General features: G+C 36.0%; 1 protein-coding gene across 4 annotated transcripts in view; it reads right to left on the bottom strand.

The window, feature by feature from the left end:
* Positions 1-26,704, bottom strand: part of GALNT13 (polypeptide N-acetylgalactosaminyltransferase 13) — a 407,064-nt gene that overhangs the window by 158,288 nt on the left and 222,072 nt on the right. For all 4 annotated transcript variants that reach the window (XM_054723085.1, XM_054723084.1, XM_054723082.1 and 1 more), the window contains one exon: positions 18,128-18,245. In XM_054723085.1, the coding sequence (XP_054579060.1) occupies positions 18,128-18,245 (118 nt within the window). The remainder of the gene's footprint in view (positions 1-18,127; positions 18,246-26,704) is intronic.

Genomic DNA, 26,704 nt, shown 5'->3' with positions numbered 1-26,704 from the left:
GCATTTTCCTGTAAACAAAATTCCCTGCATCACTTGGGAAGTGGTCAAATGCCTTTCAAAGGCAAGACCCCATGATAAATTTGAAGAGAGGAAATGACCTCTCCCCTCTCCAGCATTTTCCCTCAAGCCCTGGCTGGCATCTATTCAGCAAATATATACAGGCCATTGATTTTGTGTCAAGCACCATGCTGGGCTCGGGGGCATAAAGAAAGAATCATCAAACATGGCCCTCTGTCTTTAAGAAGCTCATAGGCCACGCCAGTTGTATCAGAACTGAGCATGTTAAAGTCCAGTCATCAGTTTGCATTTGACAGTTGAAGAGTCCTCTCAATCCTACAAGAAAAGGACTGTTTTAAGAGGTACTCACCCCAACGGCAATCCTTTCATAGACAGACATTTCCACTTTTTAATTAGTTACATTTTGTTTCGTATTGATATTTTTATAGGAAACTGTTAAGTTTTGCTTCAGATAAACACTTTCCCTAGGGAGCACATAGAAAACTCTAATGCCATCCATGGAAAACTATGATTCCCTTCCAAAAATCATCTTACTGGAATCTTTTTTTTTCTGTAAAATGTTTAGTGTGATAAATGTGAAACCTATAAAAATATCCAAATTAGTGTCACATCAAGAGCTCATTATAAATACCCACAAAACCTGCTGTGAGGGAAGGTAGTCCTCTACTTTGACAGTTTTTGGTTTTTTAAAAAATAAATTGGTAGTAATCAATGCCAGTTACATTATGCTTTGGCAGAAGAGTAAAGAAATAACCATTTAGCATGTTACTTTGCTCACTTATCAGTCACAAATGTGGAGAGTGCAGTGCAAAGTTTATTTCTCCCGACATAATGCTTAAAGCACAGTGAAGATAATTTCCTCGTCTCTATTTCATCAGAATTGCAAGATGCCATTCTTATGACATGTAAGGGTTGTTTAATAGGGACCATCAATGCTCCTTCAAATGCTTGCTGAAGAAGCCAGGTTTAATCCCAAACTTTCTCCTTTGGCAAGCCCCAATATCAACCCCATCCTCTCTGTCCATAATCTTTTGCTTCCTACTTTTCTTGAGTTCAAGAACAGCTGACCTGACTTTCTATTCATTCCCTCCTTGAACCACCCAATAATGCCTTAGTTTCTTCTTTCCATTTGGGAAGAGAGTCAAATCTTCTTTCCAAAGTTAAACCCTGTCCTTTTGAACTTGAACTCAGAATAGAGGACTAGGAGACCTGGAACAGAAGATGTGGGTTTGATGTTCAACCCCGCCAATTTCTAGCCACATCACTTAGTTTCTTTGAGACTCAAAACTGTTAATTATAGAATAAGACACTAAGACAGTGTTCTGGTAAGGATATAATGAAATATTAAGCCTAAAACTGCATTATAGACCAAAAAGTGTTAGAGTACTTTATTTCTCTATAATATTCTTCCAACACCTGCAGGTATTTACCCATCAATTCTTCCTTCATCTTTTTCAATATTACCTAGGTTTTTTAATTCTTCCTACCAGCTTATATTTTACCTTATCACCTATGATAAAATAAAAGAATAACAAATATAATTATTTTGTCATATTTACCCTTTAAGTTACTATGTGTTTTCTTTCCTGTTTTCTGGGAAACTTCTTTAAAAGTTTTTCTTTTCTATAAACATCTTCACAATCCAATTTTCTTAGCATCTTACATTCTAACTAGAGGCCCAGTGCATGAATTTGTGCACACTGAAAGGAAATTAGTTAGAAGAAATATTTTAAAGGCCAGGGAGGGACCCTGGGAGGGCTCCAGGCCGTGTCCGGCCCGTCTCACCCGGACCCCAGCAGCAAACTAACATACTGGTCAGAGCATCTGCCCCCTGGTGGTCAGTGCATCATAGTGACTGGTCGAACGGTGGAACGAACAGTCAGACACTTAGCATATATATATCTTCATTCTAACATCTGAACATGCTCATGAAGCATTTTAGGACCTTTAATCATTCTTCTTTACTTCTCTGCAGCATTTGACACTGCTGAAAATCACCACAACTTTCTAAGTTTGGGTGTTATATTTGTTCTTCCCTGATAGCTTTGACATAGCATTCATTTTCTCTTTTTCCTCCCACCCCTACATGTAGGTGCTCCCTAAGGACATGCCTTGCTGGTCTACTCTTCTTATTTTCTTTCTCGGCACACTCATCCATTCTCAGACGCTTATTTAATTATAAATTCCAAAAAGGTAACTATCAACTTGTCACTCCCCTTATAGTATTAAGGGGAGTGACAAGTTGATAGTGACCTTTTTGGGAAAAAAAGGGGTGGGAGGAAAAACACATGTAGGGGAATGCCTCGACTCCGCAACCCATTTCCAACTTCCTCAGGTACATCTTTAACTTTCCATGACCTTAAAGACTCAAAAGTTTCCATTCCGTTCTCCAAATATGAAAAGAAAGGTTACAGTTCCTGAGGATTTTTCCTACAGGACCAGAGAAATCATGGAGTCTTTCATCAGGTCTAATTATTATTCAAATATGTCATTACAGGCTCAGTGGGGAGCACTTTGCCCTTAAACTGTTTACTTATAGATTCTTATCTTAGTTCAGGAGTTGCAGGAATTATGATTGATCAAACCCAAACAGCTTCATTTGAACAGTTAAAAATACAGAATATAAAGTTGGTTAACCAATGAAAACACAGAATTTAAAAATATAAACAAAAAATTTTGTTGACCCATTGAAATTGAAAAAATTACAAGACTGAGATCTCATATTGCTGAACTATAAAGTAATAAAATAAGTAAAATTGTAGTCAAATCTTTGACAATGGAGTAGTGCATGCAGACACATATTTTAGTATTCAAGCATATCATAGAAGAGAGCTAATAATCCTACACCAAAATTTTTATTTCAATTTTAGCATATTTCCAGTGTAAACCAGTGACTAGTTTTTATAATTAAATATTTTAAGAATGTGTAATTCATCATGTTGAATATTTACATATGTAGTGAAAACAATTATGTTGTATTATTTTTAAAGATAATTTTAAACATCTATTAAGACTCTACAGCTACCTTTTCAACGGTACTTAAGACTCAGTGTTATTGTTACCTGAACACATGGTTCAAAGTCTTCCCTTAACATTATCTCACACCCTCAAAAGGATCACCCTTAGTATCTCAAATCTGTTATTGATGAAATCACTTAGCCATATTTAAATAAATCTCATAATTGGTTTCCTTTTTAAACTACATGTCTGGTTGACTACAACAACCCTGAAATGATTAGTAGTCATTGCTTAAGACAGACATCACTAAGTGTGACAGTATAATCATAGCTTAAGATGTTGCACATTTATTGCAGTAGTTACCATAGTGATTAAATTTTGCTCTTTAACAAAAAGTATATGAATTTGAATGCATTAAATTTGGCTAACAAGGTGCATGAGGTTTCCTAACAAAATGCACACATATAGAAACAGCATTTTTGTAATTTTGTCCTAGAAATCTTTAAGGCATCAAATAGGAATATAAAAATAATAGGTTCAATTTCTTTTTTAAAAAAATATATATTTTATTGATTTTTTACAGAGAGGAAGAGAGAGGGAGAGAAAGTTAGAAACATAGATGAGAGAGAAACATCAAGCAGCTGCCTCCTGCACACCCTCTACCGGGGATGTGCCTGCAACCAAGGTACATGCCCTTGACTGGAATCGAACCTGGGACCCTTGAGTCCGCAGGCCGACGTTCTATCCACTGAGCCAAACCGGTTAGGGCAATAGGTTCAATTTCTTAAGTTTTTAACGAATACTTCATTAACTCTGTCATTTGAACCCTACTTCTGCAAAATACATATTTAATGGTTTAGTAATACTTCATTCATATAATTTTCAAGAGAGAAAATAAAATGGAGGGGGGATCAGATATTCTAGCCTGAGCTTAGGTATTGCTCAAAGCACAAAGGAGAACCACAAGTGTATAGAATGTAAATTGAAAGCTCACCTATTTCTAGCCCCTGCTTTTCTTCTGCTGTTTATACAATCATTGACTTTTTAATTTACAAATTCTTCCCTGACTATCCTTGACCACAGAAATCTTTTCCTGCTTTGAATGTAATGCATTTTATATCTACACCTTGAAATGACACCTTGACCATATTTCACTCTCCAAACTGATTGAGATCAAGAGCCATATCTTGTATGTATACCACTCACAGTGTCTACTGCAGGTATCCTATATAATAAAAGCCTAATATGCTAAGTGTCCAGTCATCCATTCAACCAATCAAAGCATAATATGCTAATGTATGCTAATGATATGCTAAGGCCACTCACTATGACATGCACTGATCACCAGGGGGCAGACAGTCAACCAGTCGACCAGTCACTATGACGTGTGCTGACCACCAGGGGGCAGATACTCTGACCAGTAGGTTAGCTTGTTGCTGGGGTCCAGCTGATTGGGACTGAGTGAGATGGCCGGACTCGCCCTGGAGCCCTCCTGTGATCCCTCCCCAGCTGGTCAACCTCCCACCTCCCTCTCCTGCCCTGATGGTGTACCAGTGGGGTCCCTCAACCTGGCCTGTGCCCTCTCACATCCGGGCTGAGAAGAAACCTCCCCCCCCCCCCCAGTGCAGGAATTTCGTGCACAGAGCCTCTAGTACATATATAAATCCTTATATTGATTAATGGCTAAAATGAGAGGATACTGATACCTTGCTGCTACAAAGAAGTAATCTACAGTATAATGCAAACATTCCAAAATGTATTAAAGATAAAAAAAAAAAAAAAACTAATTTATGGGGGAAATGCCAACATCCATTATGATAATATGTGTAAAAGCATTCTATGAAGTGCTATTCAAATGTAAAGCCTCATCAAAAAATAAACTTCTAGATAGCGTGGCCTGGCCTGTTATGTTCATTTCTCTATCTCTAGTTCCTAGCACAGAGCTTGGTACATAGTAGGTGCATATAAACTATTCTCTGAATAAATCAATCAGCCAAATTTTGTCCTACAGAATGATTTATACTTTAGCCCTTGAATAAGAATGCTTTTCCCCTTCGAAAGCTTTAGGATATTTGCGATCCTATAGACTTAGAAGGAGAGAATTAAGCTCATAATTTCACAGTTGCCCAAGGCTTTCTGAATTTACTCTATCTTGCATGATGATCTATCTTGAAAGTTCCCTCTACAAAACCTTGCACAGCTTCCTGTCAGTCTGAACTCAGCTAAAATGCTTTCTTTGAGATTTTCCTGGATCACTTTGATGCAATGCCGTGCTCCACCTCTCATTTTATTTTCTTCAAAGCACTTGTCTTTATCTGAAATTAACAGGCTAATTCCCCAGTTTACCCCTTTATTGTTATCATCTCCCAACAGCATAATCTCATGAGAACAGGGACTGTCCTCCCTCTCCCACTGTCCTCTACCTCCTTATACCCAACTACTACATATTTTTGAATTAATTAGTAAATTCTTTGAATTGTATATTTGCAAACTTGGTTTGAATTTAATGACAGGTTTATCTCATTTAATCAAACACAGTGTATATAAATGATTCTTAAAATTTCAAAACTAGAAACATTTTTGGAAGTTATTTAACTTTTCATTTCCATAAAGAAAAATGGAACTTTAATTTGTAAAATAAATAGTTCCAAGTCAATTCAAGCATCTTTAGCTACTACAAAAAAAAGTTAAACATTTCATCAGAATGACTTAGGCGCATTTCAAATGTAAATAAGCAGGATAATTGCCTTAATTCTCACACCATTTTGTATGATTAAGGACCCTTAATGAGAGGCTTTAGTAAAATCTGGCCATCATAGAAGATGTCATATTTTTCTGTACAATAATTCTGAGCACATTTAATTTCTTCCTGTAGTTTTTTTCATTGCCATAAATTCAAACAGTTAAATTGAGGTTCTGAATATTTAGGGTGGGAAGGATCATAAGAATTTTTAAGGTTAATGCAGGTGCATATTGAGTATGCCCACTTTAGCAGAGAAGGGTCAGCAAACAGTCACAGAGTTGGAGTGTGTTTCCCACAGGTGTCAATTCAGATATTTATATCTAGTAATGATTCTTGGTTTCTAAATGTACTGAAACTCACTAAAAATACAGGTGTACCTGGCTTATTGCTATAAGCAGGGAAATTCTGCTTAGTATGTTTGAAATACCACTGTATTTGTAAAGGAGCAACATTTTATCATAGTTCAAAAACCAAATTCTTTTTTCACATACCTTTATTTCCATTCAATGATTTAATTAAAGAAGAACAAAAATTTGGAATGATTTTCCAATAAAATTTATTTCCAATGTATATTTCTGAATAAATCCTGTAAAAATTCACCTCTGCTTTATATGTTAAGGGAAATGAAAATTCATATTTTACACAAGATTTTTATATAACTTTCACTCCATTTATTTCCTTTTATGCATTTCATTTCTAGCCATCTTCCAGGGTTTAATAATTCCCTAATTCTCTTAATTATCTGAGTCCCAACTCTTTTAGGATGTATGGTGAATATCACTCAACATTTACTGGCAATAGAGACCACTTATGCTATAACTTTTTAAATTCTTAATTTATTGTTAAACTATATCCTTTGCACTAATTAATACTAGAAACTTGTATTCCGCGTCTTCATAAATATCATTCACACTCACACAAACACACATACATATAAATTTAGATATAGATAAATTGATATAAATAGATAAAAGAGTAGACAGCATAGATTAGACATTAGATGAGTATATTTGCAGGCTGATAAATATTCCCTGTTTACATTCTGCAGAGAAACACTCATATGATAAGACTGTGAGGTCATGAAAAAGAGCAGTGAATGGTATTGATCCAAGATAGCACTAAATTGTGACTGTGACAACCTGAGACATTTGTTTCTTAAAAAAATAATAATAATAACTTTAGGAGATGATTAAGATGATAAAAGAGAAGCAGAGATTAATAACAAGTTCTAGTGTACCTAAGTTTCCTACAACGCCTTATATTTCTAAAAACATAAGTCTGTCTCCATGTAGTATGTTTTCAAGGTGAAGCATTACAAGGGTAAGGCAAAAGTAGATTTACAGTTGGGAGTATGCAAGGCATTTTATTTTTGTATTATTATTCATATTGTATTATTTTCCATATGAACAACTGGAAAAACTATGATTGCCTAACCCTGTATATCAAATCATCACATTGTAAACCTCAAATATACACACTTTTCATTTGGCAATTATACCTCAATAAAGCTAGGAAAAGAAGAGGCTAATAAATCTTTATATTAATACTAGAGGCCCAGCATACGAAATTGCGTGAGACCCAGACCCGCCGCACCAGCGGAACCCCAGACCCACCCTGCGGGAGCCGAGGGCCCCACCAGCCCCACGCTGGCCACGCGAGCCCCGCCTCGCCACACAAGCCTCTAGTCCCGGCCCACAGGAGGTGCATGGAGCACCCCCTCGTGACCAATTGTTTGGTCGTTCCGCTGTTACAGCATCACGACCACAGGCCTTTTATGGTATAGATTAAGAGTGCTTATCATATTTAAACTAGAAGCCCGATGCACAAAATTCATGCAAGGGCCTTGGCCCCAGCCCCCACCCCCCGCCCGCTGAGACTTTGTCCTGAAGGAAGGACTTCCGGTCTAATTAGCATACGATGCTTTTATTATTATAGATAAAAGTGCTCCACAAAACCATTTCCACCAAAATTGTGGATAACATGAACTTAAGTTAAATTCACTTAACTGCAATTTTTCTACTAAAGTTTGGTTTTTATCAGCAACTCAATAAAACAAAATAGTCAAGTTTCAAATATAAACAATCCATTATGCTCAGATTTATATTAAGTGTGTTTTTAAAAGGCAGAATTCTAAAAGAACTAGACTTTGTCTAAATTTGTTTCTGTCTAAAATTATGATTGACATTTTCACTTGTCAAAATCATGTGGACATTTCTAGAAAATTCTTTACTTTCTTTTAAAATTCTGGATACTACAATCCCCCGAAGTCTACAAACTTCTTTGCCTCATTTACCATACTGTTCTGTTCGATAAAACCGTCTGCCTTTCATTTTTCCATTATTTATGATGTCTGCTCCTATTTCTTTTTCACTTCATTGCTTGTGCAATTTGGAAATAAGCGGATTTCACATCATAGGACATTTCACTTGGTTATATCCTTCAGATAAATTTACTGCTGTTTACATTGTGATTTTAAAGACAAAGAAAAATTGGATCATTTCAAGTAAACCCCATCCTGTCAATTAAAATATTGCTTATTGACTAAACTGCCTCTACTTTTTAAGGGTAATGATAATAAAACTAATATTTCTGCAGTACAGAATAGTTTATTAAAAACTCCAATAAGTATTATCTCATTTCCACACAATTGTCTTAAGAGGTAGATTTTTGACTCAGATCAATAGATATTTAAAAGTAAGTAGGCTAAGACATACTGAGGATCTAGACTGAATTATACATGTCTGCAGTAGATGATATCATCAATTACATGTTTCTTCATTTGTTTCTTTTTGTAGATGCCAGCAGTGTGTGTGTGTGTGTGCATGCTTTAATATTTTAACAGCTTTATTGCATATCATTAAAATACATAAAACTGCATATATTTAAAATGTACCATTTGATAAGTTTTGGCTTATGTAAAACCTGTGGAGCTATCACCACAATCAAGGTAATAAATATATTCATTATCCCCCAAAGTTTTCATATGCCCCCTTGTCATCCCTCCTTCCAACTCGTTTCCCACCCCAATTTGCTGTCCATAGACAACTTGTCTGCTTTTTATCACTTATAGATTAGTTTGCATTTACCTAAAAGTTTAGATTTTAGTATACCTTTTGTCAGATTTATCACTATTTCATATTTTTTATTCTATTATAAATTAAATTTTATTTAGATTTTTTATTGTTTGCTGCTAATATACAGGAATACAATTGATTTTTATATAATATTCTTGTATCTTGCAAACTGGGTAGATCACCTGCTTGTGTTAGTAGCTTTTGAAATAAATTCCATTGGATTTTCTAGATAATCATGTCATCTGGAATGTCAGTCTCACTTTCTCTTTTACAATATGGATAGCATTTGTTTATACCTTTTACCTTCTAGTACTGCCTAAAACCTGCATTATAATGTTAAGTAGAAGTGGTAAAAGCCAATATCCTTATCTTTTTTTGATCTTAAGAAGAAAACATTTGGTCTCTTAACAGTAATATGAGGTAGGCTTTTCCTACAAGCCCTTTATTAGGATAAGCAAGTTCCCTGCTATAATTACATTGCTCAGGTTTTTGTTGTTGTTGTTGTTGTTTGTGCTTTTGTCCTGTTTGTTTTTTAATCAGGAATGGAATTGGATTTTTTTCAAATGCCTTTCTTGCCTCTATTCAGAAGAACCTTTGATTTTTTCCTTTTTGATGTGTTAACATGGTAAATTACATTGATTGGTGTTTGAATGTTAAATCAGCCTTCCATTCCTGGGGTGAACCTCACTTAGTCATGATGCATTTTCATTTTACATATTGAAAGGATTGATTTGCTAAAGTTTATTTAGAATTTTTACATCTATGTTCATGAGGGGTATTGACTTGTGGTTTTCTATTCTCTTAATGTCTGTCAAGTTTTGCTATTTGAATAACACTGACCTCACAGAATAAATTGGGAGGTATTATCTCTTCTTCAATATTCTGGAATTTTGTGTAAAACTGTTCTTATTTCTACCCAAAACTATGGGTAGAATCTACCAGTGAAGTCATCTGGCAAGCGGGTTTCCTTTGCAAATAGTCATTTTTTAAATTACAAGTTTTTCTTTCTTTCTTTCTTTCTTTCTTTCTTTCTTTCTTTCTTTCTTCTTTTTTTTTTTTTTTTTACCAGTTTTTAGGGCTGTTTGGTTGATCTACTTCTTGTGGGCTTTGATAGTTTGTCTTTTAAGGAAGTTGTCTATTTTATTGAAGTCAAATTTACTGCCATAATGCTGTTAATATTACTTTATAAGCCTTTACTATATCTAGCATCAACAATGATGTCACCTTTCTCATTCCTAATATTGGTAATTTGTCTTCTCTTTTTTCTATTACGTTTGCTTAGAAATTTATCAATTTTACTATTCTTCTCAAGGAAACTTTTTCTCTTTTACATTTTATCATTTCTGCTTTGATCTTTATTGTTTCCTCCTCCTTTTCTTGATCTTTATTATTTGTTCTCCTCCTTTTTCTGGTTATTGAAGGAGGAAGCTGAAGTTGTTGATTTCCAATTTTTCTTTTTTCCAGCAGAGATGTTTAGTGCTATAAGTTCCCCCTAAGTATTACTTTTCTGGCCCTACAAACTTTGAAACACTGTGCTTTCCTTTCTTTCATTCAGTTCAAAATATTATTAATTTCATTTTGAACTTCTTTTTTGATCCATGGGTTATTTAAAAGTGTATCACAGAGTTCCCCAATAGTTACTCTGCCCACGTCCCATGAATCAGGCTGGCTGGAGAGTACAGCCTACTTTTGCTGGTCCTAAATGAGGGGCAAAGAGACCTCTTTCTCGTGGTTCTTTCCTCAGTTTGGGTCATTTTCTCACATATGTGCTGGTCTGTTTACTATCCAGTTCTGTTTGTGTAGCTTTCTCCCCTCTGGTACTCTGTCCAACTTCTAGCTGCCTGATCTTCCCAGTCATTCACCTCCAACTTCTCACGTCACGGAGTCCACTGGGCTCTGCGCAGTTCCTCCTCTTTCTGAAGTTGCTCTGGCAGTAAAGCTGAGGCAATTGCTCTCCTTGTTGTGTCCCATCTCTCAGACACCACTGTCCTTGATGAGCTGCTGTAAAATGGCTTAAATCTCCTATTTCATATACAGTGTTATGTCCATTTTTATTGATTCAAGTGTGTGTGTGTGTGTGTTCATGTGCAACCCAAGTAACTGTTAACTGTTATGCCTAGTCTAGATGATTCTTTAAAAATAATTATTTTATTAAAATTGATTATAAGTATAGCTAAATGTTTTATACTCTAGGTTTTTAGGATGTCAGTAGTCATCTCAAAGGACATTGTAACAGTCAAAACAGAAAGTGTGTTTTTTTTCTTTCCTAAAATTTAATCTCTTGGGAGAGAAGCCAAGATGGCGGCATAGGTAATCACCTATACTTGCTGTCTCTCACAACCACATCAAAACCACAACTAAACGGCAGGAGAACTACCTCCTAGAACCATGGGAAAGCTGGCTGAGAGGAAGCCCCACAACTAGAGAGGTGAAGAAAGCACACTGAGACTGGTAAGAGGTGCGGAGGCACGGAAAGTGCTGCTCTTTAAACCGGGAGGGAGATACAAGCTCCCGCTTGCTCTGAACTCCAGTTCCAGGCGAGACTCTGGGAGACCCAGGCACATAGGAGGAGAAACTTGACTGTCTGGCATCGGGACAGGAACGCCAGGGCGGCTTACTCTTAGAGGTGCTCACAGCAATCACTGTTCCTGTGTAGGGGCCCGGGATGTGGAGAACCAGGGACCTCTCTGGTGCAAGGCTGACTGGCAGCCTTACTATTTGCTCTGCCCTGGTGATTCCCAGAAACCCCGCCCCACCCAATTTACAACCCCACCCAAACTGTGCACATCGGTTTTTGTATATGAATGGCCTGTCCTTTCGCCTAAAACCTGTCAAACTGCAGCTGGGTCAGAGAGCCCCAGAGCTTCCAAAAGAAGGCCCAAGGCCTGGCAGCATCAGCGGCCTTGCTTCACAGCTGGGCCTTGTCAGGGCACTTCCAAACCCCATACAAAGAGGAGGAATTGCAGATGTCTCTCTACCTCCTGTTGGGTGGCCCCAGACAGTGGCTGACCTTGCATCTTCTTGGAGATACAAGAGCCAGTGTACACAGTGGTCAGAGTGAGACCATACTGGATTACAACTCTTCACATCCAAAAGAGACACAGTCAAGGGGCAGACTCAGTGAGCACCAAAGCCCTACTGAAGCAAGTCCTGCCCCATAAGTCCTGCACAACATATCTTCCAGTGTAGACACAGCTGGTCACCACAGCCAATTGGCCTGGAGGTCAATTCCTCCCAGTGATACCAACAGCAATCAAGGGTTAACTACAACAAGACTGTGCACACAGCCCACAAAAGGGTGCACCAAGAGAGTCCACCTCAGGTGACTGGGGAGGCTGAGCCACTGGGCCCTATAGGACACCTACCACACAAAGCCACTCTATCAACTCAAGGAGACTTAGCAGCTACCCAGTACATAGAAACAAACACAGGGAAGCAGCCAAAATGTGGAGACAAAGAAACAATTCACAAATGAAAGAAAAGGATGAAAGCAAAATACTGGATATAGAGTTCTAAACCATGGTTATAAGGTTACTCAAGAATCTTCTAGAAACCTTTTGTGAAATTTAGTGAGACACTCAAGGATATGAAAAAGGGACCAATCATAAATTAAGCATACACTGACTGAAATAAAGAATAATATACACAGATCCAACAGCAGACTAGAGGGTCCCAAGAATCAAGTCAAAGATTTGAAATACGAAGAAGCAAAAAACACCCAACCTAAAAAGTAAAAAAGAAATAAGAATCCAAAAATATGAAGATAGTGTAAGGAGCCTCTGGGACAACTTCAAGCATACCAACATCTGAATTATGGGGGTGCCAGAAGAAGAGAGAGAGCAAGATATTGAAAACCTATTTGAAGTAATAATGACAGAAAACTTCCCCTACCTGGTGAAAGAAATAGACTTACAAGTCCAGGAAGTGCAGAGAACCCAAAACAAGATGAATCTAAAGAGGACCACACCAAGACACATCATAATTAAAATGCCAAGGGCAAAAGAAAAAGAGAGAATATTAAAAAGCAGCAAGAGAAAAACAGTTAGTTACCTACAAGGGAGTACCCATACGACTGTCAGCTGATTTCTCAACAGAAACTATGCAGGCCAGAAGGGAGTGGCAAGAAATATACAAAGTGGTGAATAGCAAGAACCTACAATCAAGATTGCAAAGCTATCATTCAGAATTGAAGGTCAGATAAAGAGTTTCACAGACAAGAAAAAACTGAAGGAGTTCATCACCACCAAACCAGTATTATATGAAATGCTGAAGGGTATTCTCTAAGAAGAGGAAGAAAAAGGTAAAGATAAAAATTATAAACAACAAAGTGACAACAAATACATATCTATCAACAAGTTAATCTAAAAATCAAGTGAATAAAAAATCTGAAGAACAGAATAAACTGGTGAATATAATAGAATCAGGGGCATAGAAAGGAAGTGGACTGACAACTCTCAGGGGAAAAGGGGTGTGGGGGGTGCGGGAAGAGATTGGACAAAAATATTACACCTATGGACAAGGACAATGGGGGTAAGGGCATGGGGTGGGGTGGGAACTGGGTGAGGGGAGCTGGGGGGAAAAGAGGAACAGCTGTAATAATCTGAACAATAATGACTTATTTAAAAAATTTAATCTCTTTTTTGGGCAGGGGAGTTTTAGAACCACATCTTAACTAACAATTAGGGAAGTAGTACTTTATGTAAGTATTGCATATTCTAGCTTTAAAGGTATTTTCATGTACATTCTCTTCATTGATTATCTATGGTTAAGGACTTATTTTTAAGGGGAAGGTTGTTATTAAGTGAGTCTCAGGAGTGTCAGGACTTACTCAAAGTTGCACAGCTTATAACCACAGCAACAATTGCTGCCTTTTATTACACACTTTACTATATGTGTGGTCCTTGGGGTGCTCAATAGTATATACAAAGCTTTATTTAATCATCTCTGAAAGCGTATCAGGAAAGTGCTACAAACTTTCTTATTGTAGATGTGAAGAAACTCGAGCTTAGGAGACATTGTACCTTGCCCAAATATCCTATATAATAAAAGGCTAATATGCAAATCAACCAAATATCGGAACAACCAAACGGAGGAACAACTGGTCGCTATGACACACACTGACCACCAAGGGGGCAGATGCTCAACACAGAAGCTGCCCCCTGGTGGTCAGTGCGCTCCCACAGGGGGAGTGCGCTCCACCAGAAACCCTGAGCTGAGCTCATGGCTGGCAAGTGCAGCCCCGAGGGCTCCTAGACTGTGAGAGGCCACAGGCCGGGCTGAGGGACACCTCCCCCACCCCCAGTGTATGGATTTCATGCACTGGGCCTCTAGTACAGCTAATCAGTGTCAGAGCTGGAACTTGAACCCAGGCTGTCAGACTCCTAGATCATTCTTGTAACTGTTAGTCTATCATTCATGGCTGTGGGACACTCTTCTATGTCCTTTGATGACTTCTCACTTTTCTCCCCCATGACTTCAATTGGCTCAACAATGGCAGACTATCTCATTTTAAAATGAACAAAATATTGTGCATTCTTGGAAATATTGCTCCTGTGCTATTACTCATGAAAGGCAAGGTCTTTTGCTGGTGATGCTTGTTGGGTGGTATTTATGCTGACATCATAGATATTGCTTAAAGATGATACTTTTGATGGTAAATATGTATTATCATGGGCTCACTTTTTTATCAATTATTTTATATGGGTATTCATTTCTGAGTTTCTCCTATCTAAAATTTCAACTCCTACCAATCTCCAACATCTACCATTTCATATTCCTCTCCCTTATTTTTTCTCTACTCTTATCACCAATATATTAATATACAGGGGTGGACAAAAGTAAGGTTACAATGGTTCCTGTAGGAAATAATACAATAATTAATAAATAATAATACAAGAATAAACTGTTTCACTTGCTCACAACTGTAAACTTACATTTGTCTGCCCCTGTATTTTACTTCCCTTGTTTATTGTCTGTCTCCTTCTTTAAAATATAATTTCCATAAGGATACACCATTTTGTCTGTTTTGTTCACTACTGTATCCCATGAACTGACTGAATAAAAACTCAATAAATGTCAGCAAATAAATCAACATTTGTGTTTAGACAGTATTCTTGGGATTTATGTTATTTGGATGATTGTTGTAGAAGGAAGTAGAGAGCAATATCTGAGGCTAAGCTTTCAGGAGTATTAGCATCTACCTGTACATAGTCTCGCTGTTATCAGATGTACATATGTTATATACCAAAGAAGACTAAAGCCTATAACAGGAAGATAAGGTCACTAGATGAGGCAGCCATCTCAGAAGCCTGGAGATCACGTTTGCATATTAGCTTCTCCTCTCTCTCCCGATAATATCATCAGCAGTTAGGAGTGACATGTTATGGAGGGATGAACCTTAATGAGGAGGCAGCAATGTGGTAATTAGCACCATAGCTGATGCTCTCAGAACACTGGGGTTCAATTCTCAACTATTCCACTTACTAGCTCTATAAATATTAGAAATCACTAATATTTTTGCCAAAATTTATTTATCCTGACACTTCAAGAAATTCTTCAACCCTATGAAACTGTTAAAACCTATTGTAGTAAGAGACTCGATGCTTCTCTCTGGGGAGATCTAAGAGTTTTCATCAAATTTTCAATGTCTCAGTACTTACAATACTCTGGGCATCAAAGACCAAGTGATATTGTTATAAATAAATCTGCAAGATGCATTTCTTTAGATTGGCTTAAACTCCCGTTAGGCTAGTCAGACTCGTGATATTTTGCAAGCCCTTAATATTTCTCTGTTTTCTAATTACCCTCAAATCTACGTAAACCAGAGCTGCAAAAATAGAATTTCACTATGATTACAATCACCTTTCCACAATTGAGGTTAAATGATTTGCCTACATGACAAAGACACCTCATACATAAATTTCTTTTTAAGAAATCATATTTTATTGTCTATAATAACTATGTATCTCTCTCATAGAAATGTGGCTTTTTGAGAGTAAAATCATCATGCCTTACTCATTTTTGTGGTCTCAGCATCTAGAAAGTGTAAAGCATGTATTACACACTCAAAATGTGTTTGCTCTATAATGACTAAGCTGGATATTAGTCTCAGGTCTTCTGATTGTAAATCCTCAATATAGTCTCATTTTATTAAGTCACATCTTTTCATAAAATTAGCCTAACAGGGAAGTCTCATTCCTTTGTTAATATACTGTTTCAGCATTTTTTCTTACTATCTTCCTCAGCTAGGGTACTAGTTATTAAGTGAACTGTTCTATTCATATCATGGAAAGGAAAGTAAGCACAAATCAAGAGTCTAACAAAAAGCAAAATATATAGGTTGTTTCTGCTGAAATCAGATGGAAACTGAAGTCAATGATATGTTTTAAAACAATTGAAAAGTAGTCACTTATGAATACTTAATTTTTTAATAAGCTCAAGCAACCAATCACAGTAAACCTCTTATATAATTTTCTAGGGATCTGATCATACTTAGGGCCACTAGTTGCATTCACTCTGTCCCCCTGGATCTGCATCAAATACTATCAAATTTTCAAATTTCATATTCTCAAGTCTTCCTTTTTGATACATTTATACCTCTCTTGCATTTTCTGATCATGTTCTTCTGTTTTATTACACTAAATTACTCCTAAGCACATCTTTAAATTAGATGAAGAGTATCCACCCAGTACTGGAGCTATGTATTGAAAGCCATGGGAATCCATTGTCAGAGAATAAGGCTTAACAGGCAAGAAGAATAGAGGTGAACATGAATCTTAGAAAAGAATGAAAAAAGGTGGGCAGTAGAATCACAGATAATAGTAATATTCCCATATTGATTTTTTCCTTATGTAATCTCAGTGCAATATCCAAGGAATATTGGTTTATTAATATGTAAATACTCTCATCATTACATCTAAGATTAAGGGCAAATTGCTTTTAAGGTTTGAATTTCCTTCCTTCCTTCCTTCCTTCCTTCCTTCCTTCCTTCCTTCCTTCCTTCCTTCCTTCCTTCCTTCCTTCCTTCCTTCCCTCCCTCCATCTTTCCTCTTTCTCTTTTCTTCTTCCTTTTCTTAACTGTCATTTGTTACTCTCCGCACTTTCTGAACCCCATAAAGTAAAAATGTTAGGTCCCCAAATGTCCCCAAAGGTTGTGCAAAGATGCATCATGTGCCTGATGCAAGAACACATTCCTGAGTATTGTACTAAGACTGTAGAGCAAGTTGCAATAGACTATAAATATATAAGCAAATACAGAAAGAATAAAATTCCATTAACTAATGATGTTTTCAGACACCTGACTATAAGAAAGGTTATTTGCAAACAATTGTATAACTAGGCCATTCTAGTACTTATAAAATAATTCAGATTATGCAAGATCCATTAAGTTCCATATTATATAAATTCAAAGTAATTCTTAGTTTCAATTTGGAACATTTTCTTACAGAACATTATTATATTTTGTAAGTGAAAAACAAACTTTACTGTCCAAAGTATATAATAAATCTATATATTATTGATAAATATATCTAAACTCTAATAATTTCATTGCACAAATAATCTTGGCAAACAATAGTGTTTTGAATATTTCATGTTAAATTCTAAAATGGAAAAAATAACAGTGCTACTAACTTATTTCACTTAAAATGATAATATATGTGGTTTGAAGAAAAAACAACAGTATGTTAGCACTTATTTGATAGCATGAAAGCACATTTATGTGTCTGTATTTTAAATTTATGAATATAACAAAATGTTAAAAATATTCATATGTTTCCTAAATCATATATATGAGGGAGTAATCCTTAATTTTTATTTACCTAGAAGGTCATTTAATAAGTGAATTTGCATTATTTAAACTGATTCATCAAACAAAGTCTATGGTTGTAAAAGTAGTCATACTACACACACAATTATACAGAAATTCTTTCACCAGATTATTGTTAAAATTATTTGAGAATAACCTCAGGCAGCATTTGCAAATTCAGATAACATAGTTTTAGTGCCAAAATACACATTGATTTTATAGGGAACTGCTTTATTGAAAAAAATAAAGCCTGTCTTTATTTTAAACACTTGAAAGACAATGTCTTTGTACTATGAATAAAATAATTATTTTTGAAAACTTAAAAAAATACCTAAAATTTCCCACTTAACAGTAAATATTGCATGCAAAAGACTCTAGCAAATCTTTTTAATAAGTGTTAAAATGACCAACAGATCAGCAATTTGCATCACTTCACAAAAAAAGATTCCACAGTAAACGACTAGGTCTATGTGTGCATGCAACAGCATAGTATGTGTAGAGTCAAAAAATAAAGGAAAAGGCAATTACCCTAAAAGACATTTCAAGATTCTCTCCACCCCAGATATCCATTCCTGCATCGTAAGTTCCTATCTCTTCAAAGTAGTTTCTGTCAATAGAAAATAGGCCACCAGCCATAGTAGGGGTCCTAGTTGAAAAAACAAAACAAAAAGAAAAGAATATCTTTTGAAAACAATATGTGGAGTTTAATGACTGTAGCAAATATCTTTGAGACATTTTACATTAAAAATAATACTACTCAAAAATCTCAAACTGAAAACATAAAGCCAAGGTATAAGAGGTTTTAAAATTAGTAAATAGCATTTTATCATATTTTCTGTAAAACTAAATTTAGATTAGCCTCTTTTTGTTATAGGTGATCATACAGACACATGGAAGGAACACAGGGCACTTAAGAGGAGGACATCTACATTCCTTTTGAAAGCCAAAGTGAAGAGAAGTTAGTGCTCTTTGTACCACCCTTTAAGAGATTACTAATCATGAAACTGCCAGTTGTGATCTTTTGTCATCTGATTATAAATCATTTTCATGTGAAAATGGTTTTTCTATAGAAATATATATATAGCCGACTTAAATATGAAAAAATGTTGAATGCTATAAAATGTTTATAGACAGTTAAGTAATAAGAATTACAGAAGTATTTTCAAACATCAGAGCTTTACATCTAATCACACATTCTTCCCTTTACCTAACTAAAATAACACAATCAATCATATAGCACTGGAGAAACACAGATCCCTTTGCTACGCAGAGATTTAAAGTAAATTTGGCACAGATGCTAAAACTTTTTCCTAGAAATAAATGCTTTTGGTTCTCAAATTCGAAACTTCTCTATAAGAAGTCAAATGTTTCGTTTTAAATGATTAATTAATTTTAAAAGATCATTAAAGCAATGTTGATGTGTGAACTATACAAGTCTTTCTATACAAGTACTAGAGGCCCGGTGCACGAAATTTGAGCATGGGGGTGGAGGTGCTCTCAACGCAGCCTGCACCCTCTCCAATCCGGGACCTCTCAGGGGATATCCGACTGCTGGTTTAGGCCTGATCCTGGAATTGGGCCTAAACTGGCAGTCGGACATCCCTCTCACAATCCTGGACTGCTGGCTCCTAATCCCTCACCTGCCTGCCTGCCTGGTCACCCCTAACTGCCCTCCCCTGCTGGCCTGATCGTCCCTCACTACCTCTGCGTGCTGGCCTGATCGCCCCTAACTGCCCCCTCTGCCAGCCTGGTTGCCCCCAACTGCCCTCTCTACTGGCCTGGTAGCCCTCAACTTCTCCCCGCCCCCTCCACCGGCCTGGTCATCCCTCATGGCCCCCCCACTGGCCTGGTTGCCTCATGCAGCCTGCTGTTCAGTCTTTTGGTCAACCCTCACTAACCCCCCTGCCAGCCTGGTCGCCCCACACAGCCTGCTTGTTCAGTCATTTGGTCGACCCTCACTAACACCCTGCTGGCCTGGTTATAGGCAGCCATCTTGTGAGGGCATGAGGGTTAATTTGCATATTACCTCTTTATTATATAGTATTATAAATTTAACTAAAAAAGTGTGGCCTACTTGGTTGGGCATAGTCCCAAGTACCAAAAGGTTGCTGGTTGGATTCCAGATCAGGGTACATGCCAGGGTTGGGGGCTTGATCCCTGGTAGGGCGCATGCAGGAGGCAGTCTATTATGTTGCTCTTTCTTTCTCCATATCTCTTCCTCTCTAAAATCAAGAAACCATTCTTTAAAAAAAGAAAAGGAAAGAAAATTCTAGTTGTTCACAACTGAATCTATCTACATTGGAAATTAATATTTTTGAACATTAATTATAGTATAGTGGTTTCCAATCATCTAGCACACCTGACAAACTTTTAAAAAATGCATTTCCATGCTTGGGTACCACTCTCCATAGATTCAGATTTCATTAACAGGACGTGGGGCCAGACCTTTGGTGTTGTGTAAAGTTCCCAGCTAATTGTAATGGGCTGTCCTAGAGGAGAAACACTGGCTGAGTAACTAATTTGGAATGTTCATCCACCTAGTCTGATATTGGTAAAAAACAAAACAAATGTTTTGCTTTTCTTGAAATTATATCCTCTTCTGCCACAGGATATGCTCATGTCCTCTAATTGAACAGTACAGTTCAATGAAAAACCACCCAATAATATTGTACTTGGATAGCTACCAGACTGTGACATTCCTGATTTCTCCCAGGGCTCCCACTGTCTTATTCTCAGGTAATTAACTGCCCATCAGTTGGAGAAGCACAGGTTCTCTTAGTCTCTGAGCAATTTTATTACTTCTGGTCTTGCTGAGTTCCTATCAGGAACAGCATCACTGACCTTCTGAATTATTAGAGAAACACTAACAAAGTGAAACAGATGGTACTTATGGTAGCCACAACCCTCACCTGACTGGGGTTTTGGAACTCTATGGCAATAACTATATATGGCACTAGAGTGCTGGAAAGCTTATATAGTGAAACGAGGAACAAAAAAACACTGCTTCAATTATCCTGTCATAATGCAACCAAGTGCTTAAGAATGTTAAGTAATGCATTTTTAATGATCAGTTCAGAGTGCCTATCCACTTATCTACTTGCTAATAAAGGACTAATGCATTAAAGTTAAATACCAGAATTGATTTTGATCTTACATTTTGGTCATAATTCCTATACATGTGTGAGAAATGTATAATAAATGCCTACAATAAATCATATTTAACCATAGGAATGGCTCAAAAAGTTTCACTTATTCTTGAAAAGTAACAAAAATAAAATGGCAACTCAAAAAAAAATCCTGTATTTCTGAGGAAATAAGCTGCTAGAGACAATTTTTTGTCTTTGCAATGTCAGCTCTCTCAAATAGTTTATAGACCATTCCTTAAATGATATATACAGCCAAAGCCAGTGTTATGCAACATGTTCTGTTCTAAGTAAACTAAATGAGAAATTTATATATACCTATGTGAACCTTAAGTGTTCAGGTGCCTAGAAGATAAAGACCTTGATTATAGTTAAATTATCTGATATTATATTCTTTTTATATTGTGTTTATACAATGTCACACCAACCAACTAATTCATTCAATGGAGGGGGTGGTGCAGAGCTCAATGGCTATGAACGTGACCTACTACATACACAGTAGGTAGGTGAAGATGAATTAATAGAAGAAAAACACTTAGCACAGTGCCCAGCACATAATAAAGTTAGGTGATATATCTTTGTTGTTGATGTAATCATTCAAACAAAAGACTTGAATGTCCTTAATTTTAGCTCTCCATAAACATACCCCCATTTTAGATCTCAAAACCATTTGGAACTATTTCATATCCAAGACATTGAACTCTGAAATCTGCCACTCTGAACACAACTTTATTTTATAAGCCCTCTTGTTTCAATCCAATGGAAGTCATTTTTTATTCTTCATTGGTGATTTTGGTTTCTTAGCTATTCAACGTTCTCACATAACAATCCCCTTCAGGAATTGCTTTCTTTCTCCCACTGCCTCTCCAAGATTCAGCCAAGTCAAGGAAAAAAACTAGCCTAACCCCCTAGGTTCTCTGCCCTGGCCTTATATAACTCATTCTCTTTTTGTAAATATAGTACCTGGGTAAGATTAACCTTTACCTCATCTATTTATGCTCTGAAGACCCACAAAGTCATTGAAAAAGTAATATGATGAGTTCAACTGGTCATACTGGAAGTCCATGCTATTGACTCTCTGCTTAGTCCACATATTGCTAAGGATCCTTCTACCTATGTTTATTTGTTCACTTGTCTCATTTGAAACTTTTCCAAAAGTTTGGGACGCTTCTCTAGAAACTAGAGATTGAGTCAATGCATAAAATGTGAACTCCCTCACCCTCTACCTCTACCTCTCTCTAGATAGATAGATAATAGATAGATAGATGATGATAGATAGATGATAGATAGATGATAGATAGATAGATAGATAGATAGATAGATAGATAGATAGATAGATAGATAGATAGATGATAGATGATAGATAGATAGATGATAGATGTTCTTATTAACCCTTTCTCTTGTTTCAGAGGCAAGAATATCTCCTTTCTTCTCTTTATGGGCTAGCATTTACTCTTGTCCTCTCAGCTGGCTCTTTTCTGACTACTCTTTCAGCCACTTGTTCATTGGCTATTACATTTATGTTTTATGCCTTTTGACTTATCTAGATTGTCGTCTTGAGCTTATAAAACTCTTCAATTAAGTTCTATGCTAAATCAAAATACACCTTCAATGCCATCCTAAGACTCATTTAAACTAGGGACATATATTTTCTATTCCCTTCACGGATAACCTTTTTGAAAGGATACTTTCTATATACTCCCTCAACTCCCCTTCACTTTCTAACTAAAATCTGGATCTTGCTCCCACCTCTACGACAACTTTTTATTCTGAAAGGCCTTATCGATTCTGAACCTCAATTGCCTTTCCTGGACTTATCCATTTGAAAACATTTAACACAATTCATCGGCTCCCCTGCTTGAAATCTTTTCATCTCTGACTCCCCGTGCATTGTTCTAGAGAGACTTTTCCTTCTTCCAAGTAGGATATTCATTTTATGATTCTTATTGATGCCCCTTCCTCTTCCTTTCCCTTGCTGGTTGTCAGATCTTAGTCAAGTTCTTAGTTTCACATCTGCAACATGAGTGCACTATGCAATTTATGTCATTGTTTCCTAACAATGTGCACTTAACAATTATCGTCTTTTGTCCCCAAATGTAGTCCTCCCAAGGGTCTCTCAGTAACACTTTTCTCTTTCTATCCTTCTATAAACTCATTTGTCATATGTCTCTAATTGTCACCTCTATGAGTGGGACTCCTAATCTGTGCTTCTTTTCTCTCTTCTTCCCTCTGCATTGTGTGCTTTTTTATTTTCTTTAAAATGTTATTTTTAAATAACTAGTTATTTTCTTTTAAAAAAAATCTTTCTGACTCTGCTCATTGTGCTTAGCACAGAACTGAGAATGTGCTACCCGTTTATATCTGCTTCTCTCAATGTCCTCTATTTCCTTCCAGAGCCTTAATATAAAATGATGAAAATGCCTTTCAGCACCTTTAATTTTTGTGGCTCATTCATTCATTTCCCAAATACTTCCAATTTCTTTCCAAAGCACTTTTGACACTTCCCTGTGTTCTCTGTTATCATGGTCACTATCCAATTTTAGTCCCCGTATTTCTGTGTGCTAATGGAATCCTCTTGCTTTTAGAGCCTGCTGCTTCCAAAATGTATTCTATAAACCATAGCCAGATTAATTTCTCTAAATTAAAACTCTCTAAAAATGTTAACCAGATGTTCAAATCCATATTTTAAGGAATAAATGTCAGCTTCTTATCCTGGCACCAGGGATCTGGAGTCACCCAATGAGCTCCATCTATCCTTTGAACTATTTCCCTGTGTTTAAAGTGTTTAGCTTTTACTACTAAACGTTTCACACTTTCTCACCTTGGTACATATGTTCAAATCTATTTGTCACTTTCATTTTCCTTTGTAAACACTTGCTTTATTCTTAGGCCATTACAAACACAGATTCCATGCAGTCTGCCCTTAGTACAATCTAGATGTAATAATCCCCTTCTACCTTCTATAACACCCTATTTCTGCCTCAAGGCACTTGTGACTGCTATCAAATATTATATATTATGTCTATGTACATTTTACTACTTCTGTAAGTATACTCAATATATTGGTTTAATAGCATTAGACTAGTAATATATATTTACTGAATAAATAAAATTTTAAAATGAGCAATGTATTTCATGGACCAAAAAAAATATATTTAAAAGTTTAAATTACCTACAATTTTATTTCTAAAACTCTAACAAAAATCTTGGCTCACACCTGATAAACTGATGAGTTTATGTCTTCATTGATTCCAAAATTTTTAAAGCCTTTAAAAGGGGTTTTGGGAGTTCAGAATTAAAGATATAAAGCTTTGTAACAATATAACATATTAAAGAACTCCAAAAAGTAAGTATTTGACATAAAAACTTAACTGTATCTTTTAACCAGAAGTTAAAAATTTTTTTAAATGATAAAATAAATGTGATTATTGAGTGATGTTAAAATGCAATGCCTGCATTTTCACTGAGAAGATAATGTATCCTACATTTCACACTGGGATTATCACAATATGTGTGAAAAGCAGGCACACAGTAAGGAGTCTCTAAGAGTCAGCTACATTTAGTTTTTAGGAGTAAGGACTTAGTATCTAGTTCAAAACTCATCCCCACAGATGATGTTCAGCAAGCCGCTTAAACTCTGTGCCTCAATTTCAACATCTATAAAATGGGGACATGTGTTAATGCATGTAACACTTTAAGCATAGTACCAACAAGTACTACACATTATAAATATTATTTTTACTTAAAAAGAAGAAAACATCTGTGTTTGCCAAGATTACAATCAACTTTATTCTTTATTGGTTTCAGAGTCCAATTAATTTTTAATAGAACTATAGTATTTAGAGCTACAGAACCCTACAGATTTGATCAACAAAATTTAGTCACAATGTGTTTAGATGACTTGTTCAAGAACCACAAATAGTAGTGAGTGGCCCAGTTAAAAAAAACATATTTCCCTTCCTTCCTTCCTTCCTTCCTTCCTTCCTTCCTTCCTTCCTTCCTTCCTTCCTTCCTTCCTTCCATCATCTACTAATCAGAGGTCTCTCAGTTGATCCTTTTAACTTATACAGCAAAGAATTTGAGGTAGCTAATTCAAAATACATTTTCCTGATTTCCAGTTCCAAATTTATGTACCATGTTTTCCTGTGAATTTTAGCAATGCTTTTCAGAGCAATTTCTTCGAAGTTATATAAACATAATTTCTTCTCACTATTTTTTTCTTTGCTATATCAGGATTCTATTTAATCTTACCTGGCAAATACCCAAGGTGTCAGGAGAAAAAAAATCTAAAGAAGATTTGAGAGACTATAGCTCAGCTTTAAGCTGTTATTTGCATTGGTCAAATATCACAATATGTAGGCTGCTAGTATTTATAGCTCTACATTACTAACATTTCTCATACAGTATAAACCATAATAAAAAGAAATGACAAATATAAATATTTCATTACATATACATATGTGAGGCACAAAAATCTAAAATAGTAAAACAATTTTATTTTTAATACCATAGAATATAATGACTTCTCTTGGTTAAACATTTGGAAGGTTTTGAAATCAAAGGAAAATTACATGCTGAGTCTCTCTTCTTCGTTTCTTAATCTGTCCACTGTACCCAAATATAGAAAGCAGAAGAGAGAGAAAAGAAGCAAAGGCATAACAATTATTTTATTAGAGCAATGAATAATCAAATGTTGAATGTGATTAAAGGTTTTTACAGAGAAAAAGTGGGAAGTTCAGTGCAATATTTCACACCATGACACTCATTTGAACATATGTTTGGGTGAGATGATGCAGTTTTCTATAGAAAAGAAACTGTTGCTGTAGGAGTTTATGCTGGCTTAAGCTCTAAGCAAGAAAGCTTACTCAAATCCTGTCGAAGCTATGGAACACAAACAGTTTTAAAGCTATTTTAAAGGATAAGAAAAAAATTAAAGTTTTTCTTAGTATGGGAAATGGCTTATTTTTCTGCCCAAGAACCAATTTAACAACAAGTATCAGAATCAAATACCTTATATGTGCTCAAATACCTACATTCCCAAGAAAAAGAGCAGTTATTTTTTTCCTTCGTGGACAGTCGAACATTCCAAAGTTCAACTATTTCTATGGAAGTCTTTGTTCTGTTCACAACCTTGACCTTTCCCTGTGCTGTTGCTTTAGTATCTCCAACTGTAAAGAAGTGTCTCACAGGCTTTGAGAGAATTTATCTCTGCTCTGCCTTCTAATTTATAAGTATATTTTCATTTTTAATATTCCTCACGGACTGATAAGACCATTAGCTCCCAAGAGGACACACAGCAGTTGGCACAGGATTTGATCTGTCCTTTGACTTTCATTGTATAAGGGGGGTCAAAATAAGCAATGAGGCCGTCTGAAATCAGATATTTTAAAATATTTTGGGTAATGTGATAAAATTATTCAGCATATTAATGTGATATTTGATTCATCACCTTGAAAACTTTTTATACTACCCTTGTTTTGTTCTCATCTCAACCAACTGCTAGGAAAGTCTTATAACTTATACCCTAAACAATTAGAAATCAATATAATATAAACATGCAATTTTTCTCCAAAGAATATAAATTCATAGATTCCATGTGAGTTGGTATCTTTTTCTCAATCAACAAGTATTAGGTTTTAACATGAGTAGGTGAGAATGTGGATAGTTGAACATTGCAAAGTTCAACTATTTCTATGGAAGTCTTTGTTCTGTTCACAACCTTGACCTTTCCCTGTGCTGTTGCTTTAGTATCTCCAATTGTAAAGAAGGGTCTCACAGGCTTTGAGAGAATTTATCTCTGCTCTGTCTTCTAATTGAAAGTATATTTTCATTGGATTGAGAAAAACCTAATAGAAAATACATGAGTTTAAATTAAAAAATTACATTATTAATTGCTATTAAATAGTAAGAAATATGACTATATTTTATAATATTTTTCAGAATAAAATAAGTGGTTTTCATT

Source organism: Eptesicus fuscus, chromosome 11 (assembly GCF_027574615.1).
Source record: "Eptesicus fuscus isolate TK198812 chromosome 11, DD_ASM_mEF_20220401, whole genome shotgun sequence".
In the NCBI taxonomy this organism is placed as follows: Eukaryota; Metazoa; Chordata; class Mammalia; order Chiroptera; family Vespertilionidae; genus Eptesicus; species Eptesicus fuscus.
The sequence above is the reverse complement of the archived record's forward strand: the minus strand, read 5'-3'. Positions and strand labels throughout refer to the sequence as shown.